The 22,894-nt window shown below is 51.6% G+C and overlaps 3 protein-coding genes across 4 annotated transcripts in view; 1 reads left to right on the forward strand and 2 right to left on the reverse strand.

The window, feature by feature from the left end:
- adamts13 (ADAM metallopeptidase with thrombospondin type 1 motif, 13) overlaps window positions 1–7,975 on the forward strand; it is a 9,003-nt gene extending 1,028 nt beyond the window's left edge. Inside the window, exons 3-25 of the mRNA XM_067228503.1 lie at window positions 258–428; window positions 729–875; window positions 981–1,116; window positions 1,210–1,347; window positions 1,644–1,707; window positions 1,926–2,052; window positions 2,158–2,306; window positions 2,739–2,859; window positions 2,988–3,068; window positions 3,338–3,519; window positions 3,718–3,877; window positions 3,990–4,119; window positions 4,292–4,471; window positions 4,590–4,788; window positions 4,870–4,981; window positions 5,059–5,188; window positions 5,289–5,471; window positions 5,556–5,763; window positions 5,997–6,375; window positions 6,513–6,656; window positions 6,737–6,916; window positions 7,169–7,353; window positions 7,820–7,975. Of these exons, the coding sequence (XP_067084604.1) occupies window positions 258–428; window positions 729–875; window positions 981–1,116; window positions 1,210–1,347; window positions 1,644–1,707; window positions 1,926–2,052; window positions 2,158–2,306; window positions 2,739–2,859; window positions 2,988–3,068; window positions 3,338–3,519; window positions 3,718–3,877; window positions 3,990–4,119; window positions 4,292–4,471; window positions 4,590–4,788; window positions 4,870–4,981; window positions 5,059–5,188; window positions 5,289–5,471; window positions 5,556–5,763; window positions 5,997–6,375; window positions 6,513–6,656; window positions 6,737–6,916; window positions 7,169–7,353; window positions 7,820–7,975 (3,662 nt within the window). The remainder of the gene's footprint in view (window positions 1–257; window positions 429–728; window positions 876–980; window positions 1,117–1,209; window positions 1,348–1,643; window positions 1,708–1,925; window positions 2,053–2,157; window positions 2,307–2,738; window positions 2,860–2,987; window positions 3,069–3,337; window positions 3,520–3,717; window positions 3,878–3,989; window positions 4,120–4,291; window positions 4,472–4,589; window positions 4,789–4,869; window positions 4,982–5,058; window positions 5,189–5,288; window positions 5,472–5,555; window positions 5,764–5,996; window positions 6,376–6,512; window positions 6,657–6,736; window positions 6,917–7,168; window positions 7,354–7,819) is intronic.
- A 303-nt stretch (window positions 7,976–8,278) lies between these two features.
- On the reverse strand, window positions 8,279–16,098 carry zgc:154046 (Carnitine O-acetyltransferase-like). Of its 2 annotated transcripts, XM_067227643.1 has the most exons (14): window positions 15,946–16,098; window positions 14,863–15,141; window positions 13,998–14,116; window positions 13,136–13,189; window positions 12,689–12,854; window positions 12,109–12,283; window positions 10,939–11,117; window positions 10,703–10,803; window positions 10,437–10,556; window positions 10,164–10,286; window positions 9,726–9,861; window positions 9,577–9,639; window positions 9,164–9,301; window positions 8,279–8,866 (listed from the first exon to the last, which is right to left on the reverse strand). In XM_067227643.1, the coding sequence occupies exons 1-14, from the start codon at window positions 15,970–15,972 to the stop codon at window positions 8,651–8,653; spliced, it is 1,896 nt and encodes a 631-aa protein (XP_067083744.1). In that variant the 5' UTR covers window positions 15,973–16,098; the 3' UTR covers window positions 8,279–8,650. The 2 variants fall into 2 exon arrangements, with proteins under 2 accessions (XP_067083744.1, XP_067083745.1); XM_067227644.1 differs by lacking the exons at window positions 14,863–15,141; window positions 15,946–16,098 and adding an exon at window positions 14,687–14,690.
- Window positions 16,099–19,398: 3,300 nt separating this feature from the next.
- On the reverse strand, window positions 19,399–22,029 carry asb6 (ankyrin repeat and SOCS box containing 6). The gene is made up of 6 exons (XM_067228110.1): window positions 21,822–22,029; window positions 21,511–21,686; window positions 21,320–21,426; window positions 21,101–21,209; window positions 20,726–20,812; window positions 19,399–20,526 (listed from the first exon to the last, which is right to left on the reverse strand). The coding sequence occupies exons 1-6, from the start codon at window positions 21,926–21,928 to the stop codon at window positions 19,802–19,804; spliced, it is 1,311 nt and encodes a 436-aa protein (XP_067084211.1). The 5' UTR covers window positions 21,929–22,029; the 3' UTR covers window positions 19,399–19,801.
- Window positions 22,030–22,894: the final 865 nt, after the last annotated feature.

Here is a 22,894-nt window from a genome sequence, read left to right on the forward strand (position 1 = left end):
GGCGGAGCTTGTTCCAGCGACTGGAACTGTGTGATTACAGAGGACACTGGCTTCGACCTGGGCATCACCATCGCCACGAGATAGGCCACAGGTACTGGAGCTGGCGGCCCTCTAGTTGGCCTGCAGGGAACCCCTCCTCCCTGCCTGCTCAGTTGTGGGGTGTTGCTCAGTGGGATGTCTATAGTTCAGTGGTGGAGCTTTTGACTGCCAATCGAGCTCTAGCAGGTTCAAATCTGCCAGTGTAGGACGCTCTGGAGGAAAGCTTCTGAACAAGAAGCCAGGTGAACCTCCAGTGACCTTCCTCCTCATCACCCTCTTCCTCAGCTTCGGCATCAACCACGACGGGATGGACAACACCTGTGGGAGGAGTGGCTTCATGATGGCGTCCGATGGAGGCTACAACAGTGTGGACCTCACCTGGTCGGCCTGTAGCAGAGAACAGCTTCACACATTCTTCAGGTAGTTCAGCCCTCTCTCTTCCCTCTCTCTCTCCCCCTCTCTCCCCTCCCTCCCTCTCTCTCTCCCCCCCTCTCTCTCTCCCCTCTCTCTCTCCCTCTCTCCCCTCTCTCTCTCCCTCTCCCCCCTCTCTCTTCCCCTCCCGCACATCCACCCTCTCACACGGCGCCCGGGTCGCGTTCCCCGTGATCTCCCATTCATCCGTCGTCCTCACGCTGCGAAAGAGAAGCAGCGTGTGTGAGGGATGGTCATGCTATGCTGTTTCCAGGCAGGGGAAAGGGAGTGCGTGAAAGACCTGCCCGTGCTGGAAGGCTCTCTGCAGGACTGGAAGCCAGGCCTCTACTACGGGGTGGACGACCAGTGCCGGATCGCTTTCGGAAGCACCCGCCACGGCCTGTTCTTTCTCCAACCCGGACCTGGTGAGAAATATGTGTTTATGTAACTATGGCCGCCGCATACAAGCCCTTTCAGAGCACAAGGATACATTGTGCTTGCCCGGTGATCCTTCTCTCTCCTCCTGTCAGCCGGTGTGTCGAGTTCTGTCTTGTCACGTGATCCCGGAGACAAGAGCTCGTGTAAACGCCTACTCGTGCCCCTATTGGACGGCACGGAGTGTGCACCCAATCAGGTACGAGGTTGTGTGAGAGCCTTCGTGGAAGGGTCAGGAGCCGCTTCCCTTGGTTCCTGAGGCAGGTGTGACACACAGGAAGCATGACTCACGCCACTTCCTGTTCCCCCAGTGGTGCCTGAAAGGACTCTGCGTCTCCCCGGACACCTGGGTTCCTCCGTGGTGGTCCACGGCTCCTGGTCCAGCTGGTCGGAGCTCTCCTCCTGCTCTCGCACCTGCGGAGGGGGCGTCCAACACCGCACCCGGCTATGCAACAACCCCAGGTACCTCCGATGAGTCGGCAGCACCCCTGACGGCAACGCCGACTCACTGTTATGAATATATGGGGCTCAGATGGCTGAGCAGTTAGAGAATTTGGCTATTAATCAGAAGGTTGCCGGTTTGATTCCTGGCCGTGTAAAATGACGATGTGTCTTGGGCAAGGCACTTCACCCTACTTGCCTTGGGGGGAATGTCTCTGTACTTACTGTAAGTCACTCTGGATAAGAGTGTCTGCTAAATGACTAAATGTAAATATCTGGCATTCTCTTCTCTGGGAAACTCCGTTCTGTGTTTAAAGGCCTGCGTTCAGAGGGAGGGATTGTGAGGGCAGAGACACAGAGGCCGGACTTTGTCACCAGCAGGTACCGTGTCTCCACAGGTCATGTTTAATTAGGAAAAAACATACACTGACCTCTAGGCATGACAAGGTCCTGTAACAACTGTACAGTACTGTGCACTGGGAACACCAACTGTGTGCGCATGAATAAACTCCCGGGTCGAACACGACTGCCCTCCCACCAATCATCTCCTCAGAAACAGACAGTCTGGACGTTTACCTCCTGTTATGCTTTGCAAGCAGGCCTGTGAAAGGAGTCAGCTGGACTTGATGGCAGAACAGTGTTCCCTGACAGACCCCCAGCCCCTCTCCCTGACCCCTGGCACTGCTAACCTCTACACATGGATCCCCGCCCTGGGCTTTGTCACAGGTAGGCTGCCCTGCCCTGGAGGAGTGGAGGGGTGGAGGCTTGGAGGGGTGGAGGGGTGCGGTGTTCGTCCAGGTCTCTAACGCTCCTGTGTCCGTCCCCCACCAGGAGATGAGCAGTGCAAGTACATGTGTCAGTCCGAGGGAGAAGACTTCCTCGTGAGCCGTGGTTCTCAGTTTGTGGACGGGACTCGGTGTGAACCGGACAGCCCCGCTCCTCTGGGCTCCACGCCCGCCTGTCTGAGTGGGAAGTGCCAGGTACTGAAGGCCCACCGGACAGCCATGGATCAGGGGGATTATTACGGGAGTCAGGTGGCTGAGCGGTTAGGGAATCGGGCTAGTAATCTGAAGGTTGCCAGTTCGATTCCGGCCGTGCCAAATGACGTTGTGTCCTTGGGCAAGGCACTTCACCCTACTTGCCTCGGGGGAATGTCCCTGTACTTACTGTAAGTCGCTCTGGATATAAGAGCGTCTGCTAAATGTAATGTAAATGTACGATGCTGCTGGTGGTGATAATGACGATGATCGTGACGGGGGTGATAGAGATGATGTTAATGATGATGATGATAATGATGATGATGATGATGATGCTACTTCTGATGATAGTAATGATGACAGTGATGATGGTGACGGTAATGAGAATGATGATGACGCTATCTGTGAGTCATTTCTCTCTCTTCTTCTCCTCAGCTGTTTGGCTGTGACGGAGTGTTGCATTCTGGGAAGGTGGAGGACATGTGTGGGGAGTGTGGGGGAAACGGTTCATCCTGCAGCCTTGTATCTCAGTCATATACCGGCGGCCAGGCCAGAGGTAACTAACGTGCTAACCCTAACCCTGACCCTAACCATGACCCCACCCTGCTCCTTAAGGACACTCCCTCCCTGTTTACCTCCCGTCTGAATCAAAGTTCTGAAATCCCATGATTCCTTGCTTCTCAGAGTACGCCACTTTCTTGACCCTGCCGATGAATGCCACCCAGGTCCACATCGTGAACGAGGCTCCGGTCTTCACTCACATGGGTGAGTGGTGTGTACTCTGAGGTATAATGTTCTGAGGATGGCGAGGTTGAATACATGAGATGTAAAGACAACTGCAGGGAAAATAATGCTTGAATCGTGCATAGTTTTAGACTTTTCATCGTTTCCTAGCAGTTTCCTACCTAAACCCTCTACGTGCTTTTAAACTTTACTTCCTTCATAAACAATCCTAGTCCTGTGTGAGCTATCGTTTCAAAAAAAAACACCAAGTAAAACAGAGGATAACTCCTGGTGTGTGTGGTCCTTCACAGCGGTGCTGGTGGGAGGGCAGTACGTGGTGTCTGGGCACGGCAGCATGTCCCTGAACATCACTCACCCCTCCATCTTGGAGGACCAGCGCCTGGAGTACCGCATCTATCTGACCTCTGACCTCCTGCCTTACATGGAGGAGCTGAAGGTGCCTGGACCAATAAGAGAGGAGACACACGTGCAGGTGGGGGGGGGCGGGGCCAGGGGGGGCGGGGCCAGGGGGGGCGGGGAGGGGCCAGGGGGGGGCGGGGAGGGGCCAGGGTGACAGAACACATCGCAAGACAACCACACACACCGTATGCAACTGTTGCATCTACTCACCTCTTCGGAAGGAGAGGAATTCTTTCCGAAACACCCCAGTGTTTCCTCTTCCTTCCCACAGGTGTATAGGAAGTACGGCAAAGAATACGGAGGACAGACCAGCCCGAACATCACCTACCGGTACTACGCTCCTGGTGCTCCACCTGAAGCAGGGTGGGCTGAGGGGCCCAGAGGCTCCTGGTCCTCTGTCCCCACACCCTGCTCTGTCACCTGCAGCTCAGGTACGCAGCTCCGGGGTCACAGGGGATGTTGAATCCATGCTTTCGTTATCCATCGAGCGCTTTGCAAATGTTCCCTTTTACGTGAACGTGCTTGTTTTGACCACTCCTGTAGGAGTGCAGAAACATGTGCATGTCTGTGTTGATGGAGACACCAAGGAGCATCTGGATGAACGGTTCTGTGAGACGGCTCCTCCTACACCGCCTCAACAGACAGCCTGTCACCTCCCAGCCTGCCCCTCCAGGTCAGCTCCCTCTCAACACCCAACACAAACACGTCACCTCCAACACAAACATGTCACCTTCAACACCGAACACAAACATGTCACCTCAAACACAAACATGTCACCTCCAGCCCTGAACACAGCTGTATCCTCTTCATGTGACTCCTTCACCTCTTGCGATGCTGCTTTCCAGATGGGAGGCGGGTGAGTTTGGACCCTGCAGCGCCCCCTGTGGCGGAGGAGAGGCACTGCGCCCTGTGAGGTGTGTCCAGAGGCAGGGGGGAGAAGTCGTCCAGGTGCCCACATCAGAATGTCCACCTGATTCAGCCCCAGCAACTACAGACAGCTGCAACCTCCAGCCCTGCCCAGTCAGGTACAACAACTCAACCAGTTGTCTGTCAACTTTCAGACAAGCTGTGCCACGGTTCAAATCGCCGTCGACCAATGAAAACGAACGCGTGCCGGTCTGTACGTGTGTGTTTGTGAGGCAGGTGGCACGCGGCGGAGCCTGGGGAATGTTCGGCGGTGTGTGGGCCAGGCGAGGCCAGGCGTGCCGTGACCTGCGTGCGGTCGGAAGGTGGTCGGGATTCGGAGGTGGACCCCAGCTTGTGTCCAGAGGACATCCGGCCGCCGGACTCTGAGCCCTGTGTGGTGGACGTCTGTCCGCTCGGCTGGGAGTCTAAGGGAGAGGTACCTGAGGAGCGCACGCAAACCACACATCAACACACACCTGAGAACTATCTAACAGGGCGGCGTCTCTCTCGCCCTCAGGCTCTCCTCGCGCTGAAGAAGACGCCAGGTTTGACGCCCCGCTCTGGGCCTCCGCGCCCAGTGTACGTTTGGAGCCCTGTCATTGGCCAGTGCTCCAAGACCTGTGGCAACGGTAAGAGGGAGTAAAGATTCCTGAAGGACGATGCCCGCGGCTCCTGATTAACCACGCCTGTTAATACACCTCCGCAGGAACCCTGCTGGTCTGGTTCTTCTGCGTGGACCACCAGACCAGACGAGCGTCGCCAGAGATGCACTGTGAGAGCTCCAACAAGCCGGCTCCGCGCTCCGAGGCCTGCAACCCCTCCCCCTGCCCCCCCACGTGAGCCCCTCCTGCAGCGAGAACGACAGCTCCTCCCCGTAACTCTCACCCCCAGCAGGCGCTTACAGCCCATGTCCTCCTCCCCCCCCCCCCCCTCCAGGTGGCACTATAAGGAGGGCGCGTGCAGCGTGACCTGTGGCGGAGGGGTCGCCAACAGGGTGCTGTACTGCTCTCGGCAGGGCGAGGAGGAGGGCGAGGAGGAGGTCGTGGAGGACGCGGAGTGCAGTGCCTCGCACAAGCCCACGGCTGTGGTCTCCTGCCACACCAACAGCTGCCCTGCGCGGTGAGCGTTCGCCACACTGCCCCGCCCCCGCGAGAACCCGGGAGAGAACGTGAGAGACTCATGAGGATGTGTGCAAGTCCACAGGTGGAGGGTGCAGAAGACGGGAGCCTGCTCGGTGACCTGCGGTCTGGGCGTGGCCCAGAGGAGCGTGGCCTGTGTCCAGTTCGCCCGGGGGAGGGAGGGTCAGGTGGCGGAGGAGGCGTGCAGCGCTGCCACGGTGAAGCCAGCCACCGCCGTGCCCTGCCTGCTGCAGCTGTGCACCTTCAGCTGGGAGGCAAAAGCCTGGGGCCAGGTACTGACCAATCAGCCACGGGTCAACAACCTAGGAAGCTAGAAATGATCTATACATAACATTTAGCTAATTTAGTAGATCGAGTGCATGTAGAAAGCAAAGCAGAAAATCAAGGAGCAGAGGTGCAACAATTCTGCTATCAGGCACAGTTCCACAAATGATAAGATATCCACTAAAGTGCAACAATAACATCTACACTACAATATGACGCAAACTTCTGTGTTCTTCTTCAGTGCTCTGTGTCCTGTGGCTATGGAGTCCAGTCCAGAGCAGTGTGGTGCATGGGCCCGTCCACCGCCCAGCCCCTCAACCCCATGCTCTGCATGCACAGGCCCAAGCCAATCACCATCCAGGGCTGCCGCTTCGCAGACTGCCGAGACCCCCAGCGCCCCACCCACCTCCCCACCAGCCCGCCACCGCTGGCGACCAGCCAATCAGCTGCTCCGAAGAAAAGGTCGGAGGTCGCTGCTCCTCAGGAAAGGCCTTTCCTGCCCCCGCTGGACCCGACAGAGACACCCCGGGACCCCACCACCACCCCCCTCCCGCTTCACCCCTCAGAGACGACCCTCCCTCACACGCCCTCCTCCGCCCCCTCCTCCACCCCCAAAACCAGTTAGGTGGCCGAGCCGTCTCCCTCCCTCCCTCGTGCTAGACCGAGGGCGGGCCCCCTGGGGAAAGATCCCCCTGAAGTCATGATAATATCAATTCTGTGATGTTCTGCTGATCCCACACTGTGTCGTGCCGTCCAGGTGTGTGTGGTCGGTTGCTGCTGCAGGACTCGGGTACCGTGGACCTGAGGCAGGAGACGGGTCGGTGCATCCTCTCCATAGGACGCCCGTTGGGCGAGCTCATTCACATCAAAGTGGAATCCAGCGCCCTGAACTGCAAGAAAAGTGACTAAAACACACGGACACTCGTCTAGGATCGACTTGTGATGGTTTGTACCTTACTACCCGTGTGTGTGTGTCCGTAGAGGAATACGTGACATTCTACGACAGGCTGGCGCTGAACAGGAAGTGCGGGCCGATGGAGGGCACCGTGCTCACGACCCGCACCAACGTCCTGCTGGTGAGGCAGAACCTCGTAACCCCCGGCAACGGCGTGTTGCTCACCTACAGCAGTCAGAAGAACAGCAAGAGGTCTCTGCATCAGGGTAAGACGCCCCCCCCCCCCACAAAATGACTTGCAAATATGCAGATTTTTTGGAATGCAGTGTGTCGGTTTACAAAGGCAAAATCGAAACGTGTTGGTTTGTGGATATCACATTTGGTTGGATCGTGGAAGTTATATTTGTGGCAAGTGATTGACATTTGTGGACTGGTACTTTGTGTTGACCGTGATACCAGCATTTACAATCCTCTTGACGTGACTTTGAGCCCATGCAACCTCTCATCCTCTGCTCCAGAAACATGTGACACCCAGCTGTTTGGTCCCAGCGGGGTCATCGAGAACCCAACAATGACATCCGTCTCCGACAGTCACACCTGCAGGGTCCTCATCAACGCTCCCCCCTCAGTGAAGATCCGGATCCAAGCCCGGAGCTTAGAGCCTGTGGTGAATGCCTCCTCCACCCAGGACACATACATCATGGTGAGACTGTAGGAGCCTGTCTCAGCAGGTGTAGCTCAGAGCTCTAACTGTAGGGCATTTACATTTAGTCATTTAGCAGACACTCTTATCCAGAGCGACTTACAGTAAGTACAGGGACATTCCCCCGAGGCAAGTAGGGTGAAGTGCCTTGCCCAAGGACACAACGTCAGTTTGCATGACCAGGAATCGAACTGGCAACCTTCGGATTACTAGCCCGACTCCCTCACCGCTCAGCCAACTGACTCCCTATGCATTTGACTGTGGAGTGTCCCAGGTTCAAATTCCCCTCTCTACGTTGCCTAGGACAACAGTGTCTGTTAAATGAATACATTCTACACAACATCTACATGTTCCATGTGTGGATTCCTTCAACACAGTTAACACTGCAGTGACATACAGGAGTGGGCTACTGTGACAGTGACAAGTCTTTGTATCATAATAGTTTCTGTTTTGTGCCGTATCCTAGATACGGGACGTGGACGTTTTGAAGACCAATGTGTTTAAAGGACATCAGCTCTTCCTCTGGCTGTCGTCAGGGAGCATGGCAGAAATTGAATTCCACGGAGCTTACCTATACACAACCGGGAGTTTCAAGGCTGAATATTCCTTTGTTCGGCCCTGACTTCTCTCTCCTGTGTTCTACCATACGCTATTTAAAAGTACGCAACTTGAGAATTCATTTGAGAAACATTGTTTGCTTCGCTTTAATCAACGCTGTCCGTTTTTATAACATGTTAAGAGGATTATTCGATTTACAAAATGTTCTGCTGCCTTCATCCTTTCAGTATTGAAAACAAATGTTTATGAACGTTTATGTTCCTATTTTTTTTACATTTTGTGGGACGTAAGGGCACATGTTGTTTGGTTTTGCTCTCCCAGACATAGCTTATTTGCTGAAAACTAATTCCTAAAAACACACAAAAAACACATCTGTATTCTTTATATCCAACTCTGAAAAAAACTGGACAACACCATATAATCTTTAAACATTTGGACTAAACACATTTGTATATAAGGCCTCTCTCTGTGAATAGACAACGTGCTTCTAACCGTGAAAGTCGAGGTATGGTGCTGAAGCCTTGATACACGACACGTTCCTGAGCACTGTGGACTCAGCCCAACATCTGGAAGCTGTTCTTCCTGGCTCTGTCTCCTTCTCAGTGCTTCTCCCCCTCTCCCTCCTACCATGTACGGCCGTGTCTCATCACCACCCGTCGACAGCGACACATGGTTCCAAGGTGCTCGTCGCACCAGCGCCCCCTAGAGGCGAGCTGCTCCGGCAGGGCTCACGGCAGCCTCACCGGCCGGCCAGGGCTGTCTGCTCCAGCAGGGCCTGCATGTCCAGCAGGGCCGTCTCCACGGCTCTGGAGAACTTGGCGGCGTTGGTCTCCTCGCAGCTGTTGAAGGCCGTGATGGCGATGTTGATGTGCTCCTCCATGGGGTTGTAACACACGCCGTATCCGTCGGGAACCGTGGGGCCGAAGCACATGACGCAATCCGTCTTGGCGCCGACCTGGGGATTAAAGTAGGGTGAGGTCATGGACTCTAAGCTGAAGACTAGGGCATTCCCTGATTTCACATCTTCATGCAGGGTGTCAGATGGCTGAGCGGTTAGGGAATCGGGCTACTAATCAGCAGGTTGTTGGTTCGATTCCCGGCCATGCCAAATTATGTTGTGTCCTTCACCCTACTTGCCTCGGGGAGAATGTCCGTGTACTTACTGTAAGTTGCTCTGGATAAGAGCGTCTGCTAAATGACTAAATGCATCCCGGGAGAAGAGCTGTTGGTTCTGCATCCCAGTCCTGCTTACCTGGCTGGTGAAGAGATGGTAGTGCATGGCAACAGCATAGGAGGTGTCCATGAAGATGTCTGGCATGGAGGTCAGTTCTGTAATTCCCTGCATCTTGAGCCCCAGTAGGTGTCTGTCTATGGCCTGGCCATAAATCGCCTACACGAGAAAGTTTGGTGTTTATTTGCCGTTTGAAAGCAGTATCCGTGGTGACCAGTAGAATGTTTGCTCCTCTTGACTGTTTCCAATCAGTTTAACCTAAATTATTTATCTTCTTTTCTACACAAATCATTTTAATCCTGTTTATTGAATTAACATTCTTAGAAAATTAAGAATAAGATAAAAAAGATTACAAGACAAGAGTTTGAAAGATTGACATGAAAAAAACTGAACATTTCTTGAACTTGAATTTGAATGACATGAATGATATTTACCTTTCTGGTGTTATCTCGGTGGAGTTGAATTGCCTTTGTTAACAGAGCAACCTTCTCCGTGTTCTGGTGGCGTACATAGAAGAAGCACGTTAGCATACAGTCACGGCTGCGTGAACGTTTACCGTAACCGAGTGTTGAGGAGGACTGACCGAGGTTCCCGCGTCATCCATGGCCTGGACAAACTTGGAAGACTCTGTAGTGGTGGACCGTATGGTTTCGGTCCTCCCCAGTTTGAACATGCGCAGGGATGACGTCTCGTAGGTGGAGCAGCAGAGCTGATACATTCTGAAAAGAAAAAAGAAAATAGTCGTTCTGTGCCGCGGGTTACATTTAGTCATTTAGCAGACGCTCTTATCCAGAGCGACTTACAGTAAGTACAGGGACATTCCCCCGAGGCAAGTAGGGTGAAATGCCTTGCCCAAGGACACAACGTCAGTTGGCATGACCGGGAATCGAACTGGCAACCTTCGGATTACTAGCCCGATTCCCTCACCGCTCAGCCATCTGACTCCCATTACCGGGAGTTACCGTGGATGTGTGGCTGTGGGTGCGGGGGTCACCGTGTGCGGGGGTGAGACCCAACGCACCTGTAGTAGGCGAGCTGGAGGGCCATCTGCACAAACGCGTCAGGGCTGAGCTTGTGCTGCTTGGGAACGTTTATCCCGAAGTGGGAAAACAACAGCACTCTGACATCAAGGTCGTGCACCATCCTGACGACGCAAGAAACATACAGAGTAAGAACAGAACCTGTGCTGTGAATACAAGTCTGGACACGCCGTAGGAACTGTGGTGGTGAACACACAAGTCTGTATGGACAGACGAAACAGAATCTGTGGCGGACCACGGAAGCGTGTACATACATGTTCATGTTCTGCTTGGCGTTCTCGATATCCTTCTTGACCTCTGGAGTGATGTTGAAGCGGAGCTTCTGAGGCATGTGAAGAGGAACCATGGGGGAGCGGACCATCTCTGACCTCCTCCTGGACACACACACACACACACACACATATGCACACACAAACGCGCACACACAGACCAGGTGTGAGAGAAGGGATGTACTTTCTGAAATATAGCACTGGCCTGGGATAAAAAGTGTTCAATGAGGGGGAGGGGCCATCGGCCTTACATGTATCCCACCACGTGGTCGATCAGGAATACGATTGGCGGACCCTCAGCGGGGGCGTGTTCATACGTCAGACCACATGACCCATCTTCACCAATGATAAACTGTGGAGGGAGAGGGGCAGAACTCAGCGTCAATTCCATCGTCGTTAAAAGCGACAAGATCCACACTGGACATGAAAACGATTCTAGAAGCCTCCAGAAGATGGTCTGTGGTCGGGGGAGATAGTTTCGGATCACCTGCAGAGTCTTGTCAAACCAGCGGTTCCCGCTGTTCCAGCGACTGCCCCCGCCGTGCAGCATCTGGGCCGCCACGCGGCTCTGGTACATCTCGTCGGACACGCGGGGCATGGGAGCGTCCAGACACACGGTGAAGATGCTCTTCTGGATGGCTCGCACAGACTCCTTGTTCGTCTTGTCTGTGTGTGTGGGGGGGGGGGGGGCAGACGGATGTGATGCGAATATTTCTCCCAAATAAAAACGTGAATAAAATATGTTATCGAGCAGTAGCTCCTCATTGGTGATTTATGGCTTTATGTTCCGTTTCTCGTGGGTGGTTATAGAATTTGTTCTACGAGCTGGATTGCTAGCATGATAACAGACCCTTTTATTCTCTTCCCCCCTAGTCTTAACTGTCCTGTCCTCCCCTGCACTGTCCTGGTCTGGCCTGTCCTCCCCCGTCCTCCCCCGTCCTCCACTGTCCTCCCCTGTCCTCCCCTGTCCTCCCCCGTCCTCCACTGTCCTCCCCTGTCCTCCACTGTCCTCCCCTGTCCTCCACTGTCCTCCCCCGTCCTCCCCCGTCCTCTCCTGTCCTCTCCTGTCCTCCCCTGTCCTCCCCTGTCCTCTCCTGTCCTCCCCTGTCCTCCCCCGTCCTCCACTGTCCTCCCCCGTCCTCCCCCGTCCTCCACTGTCCTCCCCTGTCCTCCCCTGTCCTCTCCCGTCCTCCCCCGTCCTCTCCTGTCCTCTCCTGTCCTCTCCCGTCCTCCCCCGTCCTCCCCCGTCCTCCACTGTCCTCCCCTGTCCTCCCCTGTCCTCCCCCGTCCTCCACTGTCCTCCCCTGTCCTCCACTGTCCTCCCCTGTCCTCCACTGTCCTCCACTGTCCTCCCCCGTCCTCCCCCGTCCTCTCCTGTCCTCTCCTGTCCTCCCCTGTCCTCCCCTGTCCTCCCCTGTCCTCCACTGTCCTCTCCTGTCCTCCCCTGTCCTCCCCCGTCCTCCACTGTCCTCCCCCGTCCTCCCCCGTCCTCCACTGTCCTCCCCTGTCCTCCCCTGTCCTCTCCCGTCCTCCCCCGTCCTCTCCTGTCCTCTCCCGTCCTCCCCCGTCCTCCCCCGTCCTCCCCTGTCCTCCCCCGTCCTCCCCCGTCCTCCCCTGTCCTGGCCTGTCCTGTCCTGTCCTGGCCCAGCCTGCGTACCCTTGATGAGGTTGTTGTAGGCCTTGCCCCAGGTGTTGCGGTGCTGGGAGGTCAGGATGCCGATGGGCTCCTTGTTGGTCTGCAGGGAGGAGTTCCAGATCTTCTCCAGCTGCATGTAGATCTGGTCCACGGTCAGCGGGGTGCCATCACTGTTATACACGTCCAGGATGAAGAACTGAGAAGAGAGAGAGGGAGAGAGAGAGGGAGAGAGGGAGAGAGAGAGGGAGAAAGAGGGAGAGAGAGAGGGAGAGAGAGGGAGAGAGAGAGGGAGAGAGAGGGAGGGAGAAAGAGGGATAGAGAGAGAGGAGAGAGAGGGAGAATGAGAGAGAAAGAGAGAGGGAGAGAGAGAGAGAGAGAGAGAGAGAGAGAGAGAGAGAGAGAGAGAGAGGGAGGGAGAGAGAGAGAGAGAGAGAGAGAGAGAGAGAGAGGGGGGGGGGAGGGGGAAAGAGAGGGAGGGAGAAAGAGAGAGAGTCGCCTTGGTTACAAGAGCCTGCTTGATAAGCACAATGTGAAAGGTAAACGTGATCCAGGCCGAGGCTCTGTTAGGGCCACGGCGGAGCAACAGCGCCCTCTGGTGTACCTGGAAGTTGTGCACCACGGTGATGTGTGTCGGGGGAGTGGTCCCGAGGGTGTGGTTGACCACCGTGTCTCTCTTTGGTCCGGGTATGCGACAGGAAGACAGGACCTGGTAGTACTGGTCCATACACAGGGGCTTCCCACCCAGGTACTCTATGGGCAAGGTGTCGCTGGAAACAATACACTCTAACACTTGAGTCACTGGGTTTCCACCTCAGGACATATTAATACAGTATATTTGTAAATGTTTTCGTTCGTTAAAAATACTGTCTCATTGCGTCATTTGAGAATTATGACTTGATTATGATCATTTAAAGTATGAACTTAAATATGATCTGCAAGGTCATGTTGTCACTCATTCTGTTTGTCACTTGTGTAGGAGTTGTGTAGATTGCAGTAGATCATGCAGGGTAAAATGTAACGTGAGCTACAACCTCTCAGTCATGCTCACCTGTCAATCAGCTGCTTGAAATCCAAAACACCAGCAATCAATTTAGCAGCAAACCTGAAGGGAAGATATTAATAGATCACTAATGATTCCTTTGACAATCCTCATCAATAACCCTTGAAATGAGCCACCCAGTCGATGACAAAGCAACATGAATTGTACCGGCTGGAATAACAGAATAGTGTTAAGTGTGTCACCAACAAACAAGACATTCTACTTTATTATCAGACAGGGGTAGGCCCTGTGGTGTAATGGAGGGGGGTGTCTTGTCTGTGTGGTGTCGGGTACAATGCTGCGTACTCCATCGGTCACAGCTTCAAAAAAGCTGAGCCATGGAGTGGGCAGCCAGCTCAAAATAGTCAGCATACGTGTGTAAAGGTCAGGGTGAAACCCAAGCTCACAGTCATGTCAGCCACAGGGTGACCAGCATGCTGGTGTGCTTAAGGGCATAACAAACTCAGTAAGTCAGGTGGCTGAGCGGTTAAAGAATCAGGCTAGTAATCAGAAGGTTGCTGGTTCGATCCCCGGCTCTGCCAATGACGTTGTGTCCTTGGGCAAGGCACTTCACCCTACTTGCCTCGGGAGAATGTCCCTGTACTTACTGTAAGTCGCTCTGGATAAGAGCGTCTGCTAAATGACTAAATGTAAATGTAAGTCACTTCTGAGCGAGAAACACAATATTTGCGAGTGTTTTTTGTTGTTGCGTTGTGTAACCACTGCGTGGTTGTCTGAAACCGCAGGGTTTTTTGTCAACGCAGGGTTTTATAGGACACACTGAGGAGTTCTATCCAACCCTGACCCTTAACCCTAAGGTGAGACCCACCCTGACCCTAACCTGAGGTATGCTCGGCCCCTGGCTGCCTACCTCATCTGTCCTTGACGGTCCTGGAAGTGCATGCGGGGGAGGATGACCCCTGGACTGGTGTAGACGGGTACAGGCATACGGCAGTCCAGGTAGGTCGACTGCATCCACCATTCAGAGAGCTGAACAAACACACAGAGATCCGGCAGCAAAATCTCATTACTCTCAAAATTCATAAACTATTTATGTACCAAAACATGTAAATGTTTCTGTTATGATTCCTCGAAAAACATGTATTTCTTTAGAAAACTTCTATCTGTTAGTGGGAACCTATAAGGAAGACTGCATGTAAACAACTGTACATCCATATCTCCATCTCTGCATCTCCTGGATCCCTACAAGGTGTCTATTATGCTTCCAGCTCTTTACACTGTTATAGACAGGGGGTCATCTGACCACTCAGCCATCTGACCCCCCATAGGTACTGCTCTGGGGGGTCAGATGGCTGAGTGGTTAGGGAGTCGGGCTATTAATCAGAAGGTTGTTGGTTCGATTCCCAGCCGTGCAAATGACGTTGTGTCCTTGGGCAAGGCACTTCACCCTCCTTGCCTTGGGGGGAATGTTCCTGTACTTACTGTAAGTCGCTCTGGATAAGAGCGTCTGCTAAATGACTAAACGTAAATGTAGACAGGGTCATTCCAGCTTTGTAACAACAGCTGTCCATCTCACGAGAGCCCAGGCCCACTGCATACCCAGTTATCCACAACAACAGAAGCGCTCACGCTCAGCCACGTACCCAGTTATCCACAACAACAGAAGCGCTCACGCTCAGCCACGTACCCAGTTATCCACAACAACAGAAGCGCTCACGCTCAGCCACGTACCCAGTTATCCACAACAACAGAAGCGCTCACGCTCAGCCACGTACCCAGTTATCCACCTTTCGAGCCCTGCGCTCCAGGCTCCTCTGCAGCCTGTCCCCCACGCCTCCGGGGCTGACAAACTCTGTGACGAGCTGCCGGGTGTGTTCCAGCTCCTCCTCGCTGACGATGGGCTGCAGCATGGCTAGGTAGCCCTCGCAGGTCTGCTTCAGCGGGGGAACGGGGAGCTTGGGGAGCCCCTCCTGGTGCACCATCGATCTCTTGGTGACCTTCGTCACCGACGCGCTCTTCGCCAGATGAGTCGGGTTCACGACGCCCGGCCTCAGCTGGAAAACATACATTACATTTACATTTAGTCATTTAGCAGACGCTCTTATACAGAGCGACTTACAGTAAGTACAGGGACATTCCCCCTAAGGCAAGTAGGGTTAAGTGCCTTGCCCAAGGACACAACGTCATTTCGCACTGCCTGGAATCGAACCAGCAACCTACTGATTACTAGCCCGATTCCCTAACCACTCAGCCATCTGACCCCCCATAGCAGTACCTAGCAGTCCATGTAAGATGATGATCCATCTGGAATATACAACTATGAAGATGCTGAATGGCAAGCACAGATCTTATTTACAGCTTACCTACCAGGCTCAGCTGTCAACCCATCATTAGGACGTTGCCACAGAAACCCTAACACTGTCAATCATTATTTCATGTAAATTGTATATAAATACTCTAGATTATATTTGTGTGAATGGTTCGTTATGTGGAATATGATCCAGATTTATCTCTGTCTGGATCCGTGAGTAGGAAGTGACGTTCCCTGTGAGGAGTTTGAAACCAAAACAGCCACTATGGTTAGCAGGCCTGCTGTGCGCTGTTTGAACATTTGTTCCTGCGGGCTTTGGGGGGCTACTACGCCACTGACAGGTCGTCGGGTTAGTGACGCACAGCAGCTTGCACCCTTGGATTGAATACAAACAAACTAACACCGATTCGGATTTGACAAACATTAGGTAACTGTTGTCGTATTTGCCCCACCCGTGTGATCATCTGCGCTGATAGTCAGCGTTCCTCTTTGAATTAGCCTGTGTGGCAGGAAAAACCCAGACCTCTAAAAAATCCTTTGGACTTACCACGTTTCTCACGAGAAGACACAGCATCTTTTTGTTAAATATTCACGAGAGTTCGATTGTAGAAAGAATATAGTAAACAACCCCCACGAGCTGTCATTTCATGCTTCAAGGGCGATCACAGGAGTCTTCACACTCGTTTTGTTTTTGGACGCGCGCGCGTCTCCGCCCCCCTCCGGTTACGTTTAGTAGGATTTTGTTCAACCACACGATGGAGCTCGTTCTGAAACTAAAATCCTCACAATCTCAAAGTAGTTCAATATTTTACGATTTATGAAACCATATGATTATATCCAGGATAAACAAATACGTCATATAGGCCTACATTGTAAATTAGTCTAGTGCATGCGCTTGTCCAGATAACAGTTGTTCGGGAGGCCTATTGATCAGGTCTAAATGATCTGTGACTGTCAGATAGTTCATAAACTCCTCCAATCCCGAACACACCACGTTAATAAGGTTTACTTTGTTATTCCCGAGTGTTTAGAATCCAGGTTCAGATTTAGTTCCTTTTATGTGACATGATAGAGACAAAGTCTAATAAATGTTCTTTATCAGCCATAGAACAATTAGAGTCGGTTTTCCGCTTTTTTGTCTCGTAACATCGCGAGCTCTGGTCATACGAATCTGGTGACGCATATAGGTGGGTGCCTCCCACGCTAGTCAGCATCTGTGTGTCCAAGTCCAAGAAAGTCTTGGATTGTGTGTTCCAATCAGCGAAGTCCTGAGAGCTTGGGTCTGAAAAACAACCTTCGAAAAACCTGTTTCTGTGCGAGGAGACGGTGAGAGGTGTTCCTTTGCGAGTGGGCAACCCCACACGGTGCCGGTCCAGCAGAGGCGATGCGCGGTGTTCAGTGTCCGAATTATCCTCACGGAATCTACAATACAACTCACCAGTCAAATCCTCAGAGTTCCCGCTGTCTTTTAGACAGTCTTGATTAGTAAAGACGGGTCTAAAGCCCCCATGTTGTTTAGGCCTACTGTAAATGGAAGAGCAATCCGCGCTCATGTGAAAATGGCTTATGTTCTTCAGAACACACGTTATCAGTAGGTTCCTGTGGAGTTTGATCCCACCTCTCTGTGTTTTAAAGTTCTGGATTTTTCTCAAAGAAATAGAGATTAGATTGTGTGCGTTAAATGCACACTCCATCATAAAAGTCCGTGTGCTCTTAACTCTATAGCCTACACTATGAACTAAGATTGTACGGAAAAGGCGGCATTTTTTGACTCAAAGAAAATCAGCAAATAATCTGACCCAAACGACTAAAGAGTTAAAAAAAAAATTTGGGAGAATTTTTTTATTAACGCATCAAAAAGCGCGAGTCCCTCGTAAAAAAAAACGTTTGCTTGAATTCACTAATCTCTACATATGGTTTGTATCTACTATATACGCTCCATTTCTCGTTGCCACGCCTTCTATTACTCATTGGCCAATAAGAGAGAAGCGGCACTATCCCGTTGAAACGTCTATTCAGAATGTGTATTTTGCACACACAAAAAAAACAAAAAAAAACGAACAACAAAAATTACAAACTGTTTAAAATCTTTGTAAAAACAAGTGAATGAGTGAAAAATAGACAGAGAGACGGTAAGAGAGAGAGAGAGAACAGCTACTTAAAAACGACTCATCGGCACCTGTGAAATATTTCAGTCCCACTGATTAACCCTCTGAACTACAGTAAAACATCAAATATAAATCACCGGAAGTCCGTTTAGACCTGTTAACTGCACAATGTAGGTAATTTGTCATAATTCTAGCACAAAACATTCTGTTTGTCTAGTATCAACAGTGAAAACGTTGTCTACTAGTGTTTGTCGTGTCTATGCGACTACTTATTAATAAAATAATAAGGCTCACTCGGAGGTTAAGTTTACACGTGAAAACATCACTTGGTTTACTTGAGGTTCTGCACTCAATGTATATATGCGCATGGCGAATAACCAATAGGAGAATAATACATAGGGGAGTGCTTACACAAAGAAATAGATTCTTATTAAACACTACACTCCTCCTTTTTTAGATTAACACTACACAATTAAAAGTGCAAAAATGACGTTGTGTCCTTGGGCAATACACTTCACCCTACTTGCCTCGGGGAGAATGTCCCTGTACTTACTGTAAGTCGCTCTGGATAAGAGCGTCTGCTAAATGACGTAATGTAAATGTAAATGAAGAGTGTAAACTCGTCTGAAGTAAACTGTGGACCATTATCGCTAACAATTATCTCAGATAGGCCATTTCTGGAAAAGATGGTCCTAAGTACAGAAATAGTCCTTTCTGAGGTTGTGGATTTTGTTTGTACCACCTCTGCCCATTGTGAGTGGGCGTCCACAGCTATTAAGAACATGGAGTTCATGAATGGCCCAGCAAAATCAATATGCGGTCTTTTCCAGGGTGCTGACGGCCACTGCCACGGGGTGTAAGGGTGCCGGTGGGGGCGCATTCTGAACAGTGTGGCATCCTGCACAGGTCTTGGTGATATTCCCAATCCGTCTATCAATTCCCGGCCACCATACGTAAGTGCGAGCCAGGCTTTTCATTTTGACTGTGCCAAGGTGACCTTCGTGTAGATTTTACAACACTCTACCGCGATCCATGTGGATATTGCATATATGCAAACCGAGAACAATCTTTATTACAAACCACATGCAGGGGGGATTTTACAGACGATAAATCAATGTGGTTCAAGTCATACTTTGTTTTTTCAAACAAGTATCCGGTCTCCCAATTCCTTCCCCACACTGTTCCTGTTTCCTTTCCTCAGTACCTGTAGTCGCTGGTTCCCTCCTGGTTCAGGCCTGGGCAGGAACACAGGAAGAGGGGAGGGGGGGGGGGGGGGTGGAGGGAGCTCAGACTGGTGCTGTTCCTACAAGCAGGGGAAGTCCAGGGCTCATGGCAGAACTCCAAATTCCGTAGACAGGACATGTTGTTCTGTGAGTGTTCATTCTCATTGTGCTCCCGTAAGCATGAAGATTGAGGCAAACCCTTGTTAGTGATATTATTTGTGTAATATCTCATCTATTAGTGTCATTATGGTGCAGCACATTGAAACTAGCTAAGGGCACAGATTGGTTTTCAAATGTGGGTGCGACAGCTTTAAAAAAAAAAATATATTTATATAATTGAGGATTACTTCAATTGAATATAATTTCCCTTCATAAAAAGTGTGGGGGAAGATCTTTCAGAAAGCGTTTAATCAAGCATATACGCCCCTGAAACTAGCTATCAGTGTTGCACCACTATCATTCCTTATATCAAAAGACAGCAGACTCACCTCTCATAGAGAGCTGAGGAGCGTGTGTGTGTATATAACATCCACAATCTACATTTCTCTCAGATTAATCTTAGTAAATCAAATCAATTTAGCCCATCGGAAATCTAACAAAATGGGCTGTTATTGCTGAGTGGAACAGGGGAGGATGAGGAATGTGAGGTTGGTTGGAAGTTGTGTCAGATGTGTTTAATACCGGAGAAACACTGCCCTCTAGTGACAATAATTTAAATACTTCAGATTCATGATTTTAGATTACTAAACACACAGATTGCAACTTATGGAATTGATACTTTCGATACTGTCACAGAAAATAATGTATGGCGGTTTACACTGGGAAACAATCTTGTACATTAAGGCAAACATATACACACATTTTGGCAAAGACCAAACACACAATTGCACTTTCAAATGTAAGAAATAAAAGGCCTCAATGGCAACAACTGATGTTTTCTAGAAGACGAACCACAGCATTGCTGATAACAGCCTCACAGTTAGCTTCCCTTCCCTGCCCAGATGCTAGCAGACAGACAAATGCTAGCACAACGGATGCTAATACAGCTTGTGTAAACACAAGGACGTTTTCATCACCGCAGAGCACTGTGGGGCTTGAAGCTGTCCCACCCAGACCTGGAGCTGAGGGGGGGTTTAGGAAGCAGGAAGTCCTTCATCCTGTCAGGCAGGGGCAAAGCCCCGACCCTCTCCTCCAGGGCCCTGGGCTGTAGGCGTCCCCTGATATAGGCCCTGCAGAGGCCGCGTAGGGGAGCAGGACTGGCCTGCTGCTCCATCACCCGCCCATGGAGGTCCAGCAGGCTGTCAGCGTGGGGGTCCTGCCCCGGCTCTGGAAGCTCCAGGCAGGCAGGGAGGACCAGTCTGGGGGAGGACGCCCGGGCCAGCTCCAGCAAGACCTCCGCCTGCTCCAGGAGCTCCGCTTCCTGGCCTGCCTCCGAGCACCCCTCCAGAGAGGCGTGGAGCCTCCGGAGGACCAGGCTGTAGCCTGTCCAGCAGGCGGCGCCGTGGCGCGGGCAGTGGAAGGACGCGCCGCTCTGGAGCAGCAGAACCGCCAGGGGGAAGAGCAGGTCAAAGTGCTCCAGGCTGGTCTGGGTCAGGGAGGGCTCTCCGTCCTCATCCAGGGCCCCCAGGCAGCAGCTGGGGTCGGCCCCGTGGGAGAGCAGCAGCCTGGAGGCCCTCAGGCAGAAGCTGCCTATCTCGGCTGCGTCCTCCGTGCTGGCTTCCAGGGCCTCCTTCACCAGGAACACCAAGGAGGACAGGGCCGTCTCCCCGTCCAGCGTGGCGGCGTGCACGTCAGCACCTGGGGAGGGGGGGGGGGGGCGGAGAAGAACAGGCTTTGAGCTTGGAGACTTGGAAATTTGGGTTCCATGCACTCCAAATCTCAAAGGGGTTTTGAATGTTGTCGTTTAGGTTAGTGGATTGTGATTGTCCCAACACTACAGGAAGCAGAAAACACTGTTGCTTTTGTAAAAACACAACTAGGCTGTTCTGAAACGCACCTTTCTGAAGGAGGAGCTGTATGTTGTCGGCGTTACGGACGGTGAGTCCGTCACTGCTGGCCAGGGCGTGGAGCAGAGCCGTCTTCCCTTTGAGAACAGGAAGAAGGAAAGATCCGGCTACAAAACGCTGTTTCTCCTTCTCACTTAAGACTAGTAGGTAGATGCTAGGGGGGGTCAGATGGCTGAGCGGTTATGGAATCGGGCTACCAATCAGAAGGTTGCCGGTGTGATTCCAGGCCGTGACAAATGACGTTGTGTCCCTGGGCAAGGCACTTCACCCTACTTGCCTCGGGGGGGAATGTCCCTGTACTTACTGTAAGTCGCTCTGGATAAGAGCGTCTGCTAAATGACTAAATGTAGATGATCAGGACTCACCATTCCTGTCCCGGGCATTCACATCTGCTCCCATGTCCAGCAGCATGTGCATACAGGCCAGTCTCTCCAACTCCTCACTGGCCAGATCCAGGGGACTGCTCTCGTGAATCTGTATGAGACAGGACGAGAATAGGAGATGATCTGCAGGGATATCGCTGCTTCCCTTGAAGGGCATATGGTTTCAATGCGGGTGCTCAGAGTTGTATGTGCTAAACTTACCCGATCTCTCTTGTCAATGTCAGCCCCGTGTTGCACCAGCATCCTCACCATGTTTGGTCTGTTTCTCAACACGGCGATGTGCAGCGGCGTGTAGTAGGACACGGGGTCTGCGGGTGAGCATTGTGTTAGTTGAGCGCGACCTCACGTGATCACTGTCAAATGCCGAACAGGCAACCGTCCGTTGTTGTTACCTTCAAAGTTGAGGTCGGCCCCGTAGCGCAGCAAGACTTCCGCGGCACAAGCCAGTCCTCTCTCCGACACCTTGAACAGAGCATAGCTGATGCCTTCCTCAAACACCGCCGACTGAGACTCCTTCTCCAAAAGCACCGCTAGCGAGTCACACAGGCGATCCTCGTTTTTTGGGCTGCTAAAGGGAGTCAGGGGAGAGGGAAACGGGATGTTATTGAAGAGAAACAATGGATGGTCTAACAACAACCTCAAGTCACCTTATACAGTAATAGCTACATGTGTCACAGGAAAACACCATCATTACCACACACACCTCTCCACAGCGCTGGCTCCTTCTTCCAACCCCACAATACACAGCACAGCGTCCACCAGTGGCTGGTACTCATAAATGATCCTTCGAAAGCCATGGAGAAAAGGCATGCTGCAGGTCTCTAGTAATGCACAGCCCTCTCTTGCCGCACAGAAAAGTCAAGAAAGCGCCCAGTTCGCTATGCTCGGGAGATAATACTTATCTGGAATTGTCAGACTGTCAAGACTGTTGGGCACCGTTAGTTAGTGAAGGTTGGACACGCTACCGAAGTCAAGTTAGCTATTATTTTGACTGATATCGACGACCTGACTAGTTATCCTTTACTGAGAAAACAGTTTTTGCATGCGTTTTGTATTACTTAATAAAAAACCACAATCTAAGAACACTCTATTCGACATGTTTTGCCTTTTCCGTGAGAGCCTAGCGTCACAAAACTCTCTTCCGGTAGCAAGTCCGGACTTTCAAAATAAAGGTCTGGAAATATCCTGTAGTTTAGCATTTTTGATTGCAATTTCTGAACAAATATATTTGACTCTTTAATTTTTGTGGACAATTATGTGGTGGGTCCAGGCCTCTTTCTTTAGTTTTAGTTTTCGGAACTACCTATTTGTGCCATGCAGAAGCACAAGCCCTGATCTCCGATGCTATTATGGATCTTGATGGTATTGCATTTCCGTTTAACCACCCGGCTCGTTCCGGTGATTTTATTCAACTAACTCCAGTCAAAATATAGCACAACCAATCTTCTGTTCTCGAGAATGGCTCAAAATGATAGCTTTTTCATAGAATAATTGTTGCAGATTTTGGGGGATTTCGAAACCAATTTCGAAATGGGGAACCAAGTAAGAGTCGAAAAATAGTGGGATGGTTCAGTTAAATATCTCATATAGATTTACACATATACATATATGTCTACAGATCTTTTCACTATAGCAACACATTCAGTCACAGAGCACACAGTGAGAAGCCTGTAGACCTTGCCTCTTGCTAATGCCCCACCCCACCCCCTCATTCCATCGTGCACACCCCCCCGCCCCCCGCCCCCTTCTCTCGGTAGCTGTAGCAAACATGTGTGT

The sequence above is a fragment of the Osmerus mordax genome, chromosome 24, assembly GCF_038355195.1.
Source record: "Osmerus mordax isolate fOsmMor3 chromosome 24, fOsmMor3.pri, whole genome shotgun sequence".
NCBI classification, from domain to species: domain Eukaryota; kingdom Metazoa; phylum Chordata; class Actinopteri; order Osmeriformes; family Osmeridae; genus Osmerus; species Osmerus mordax.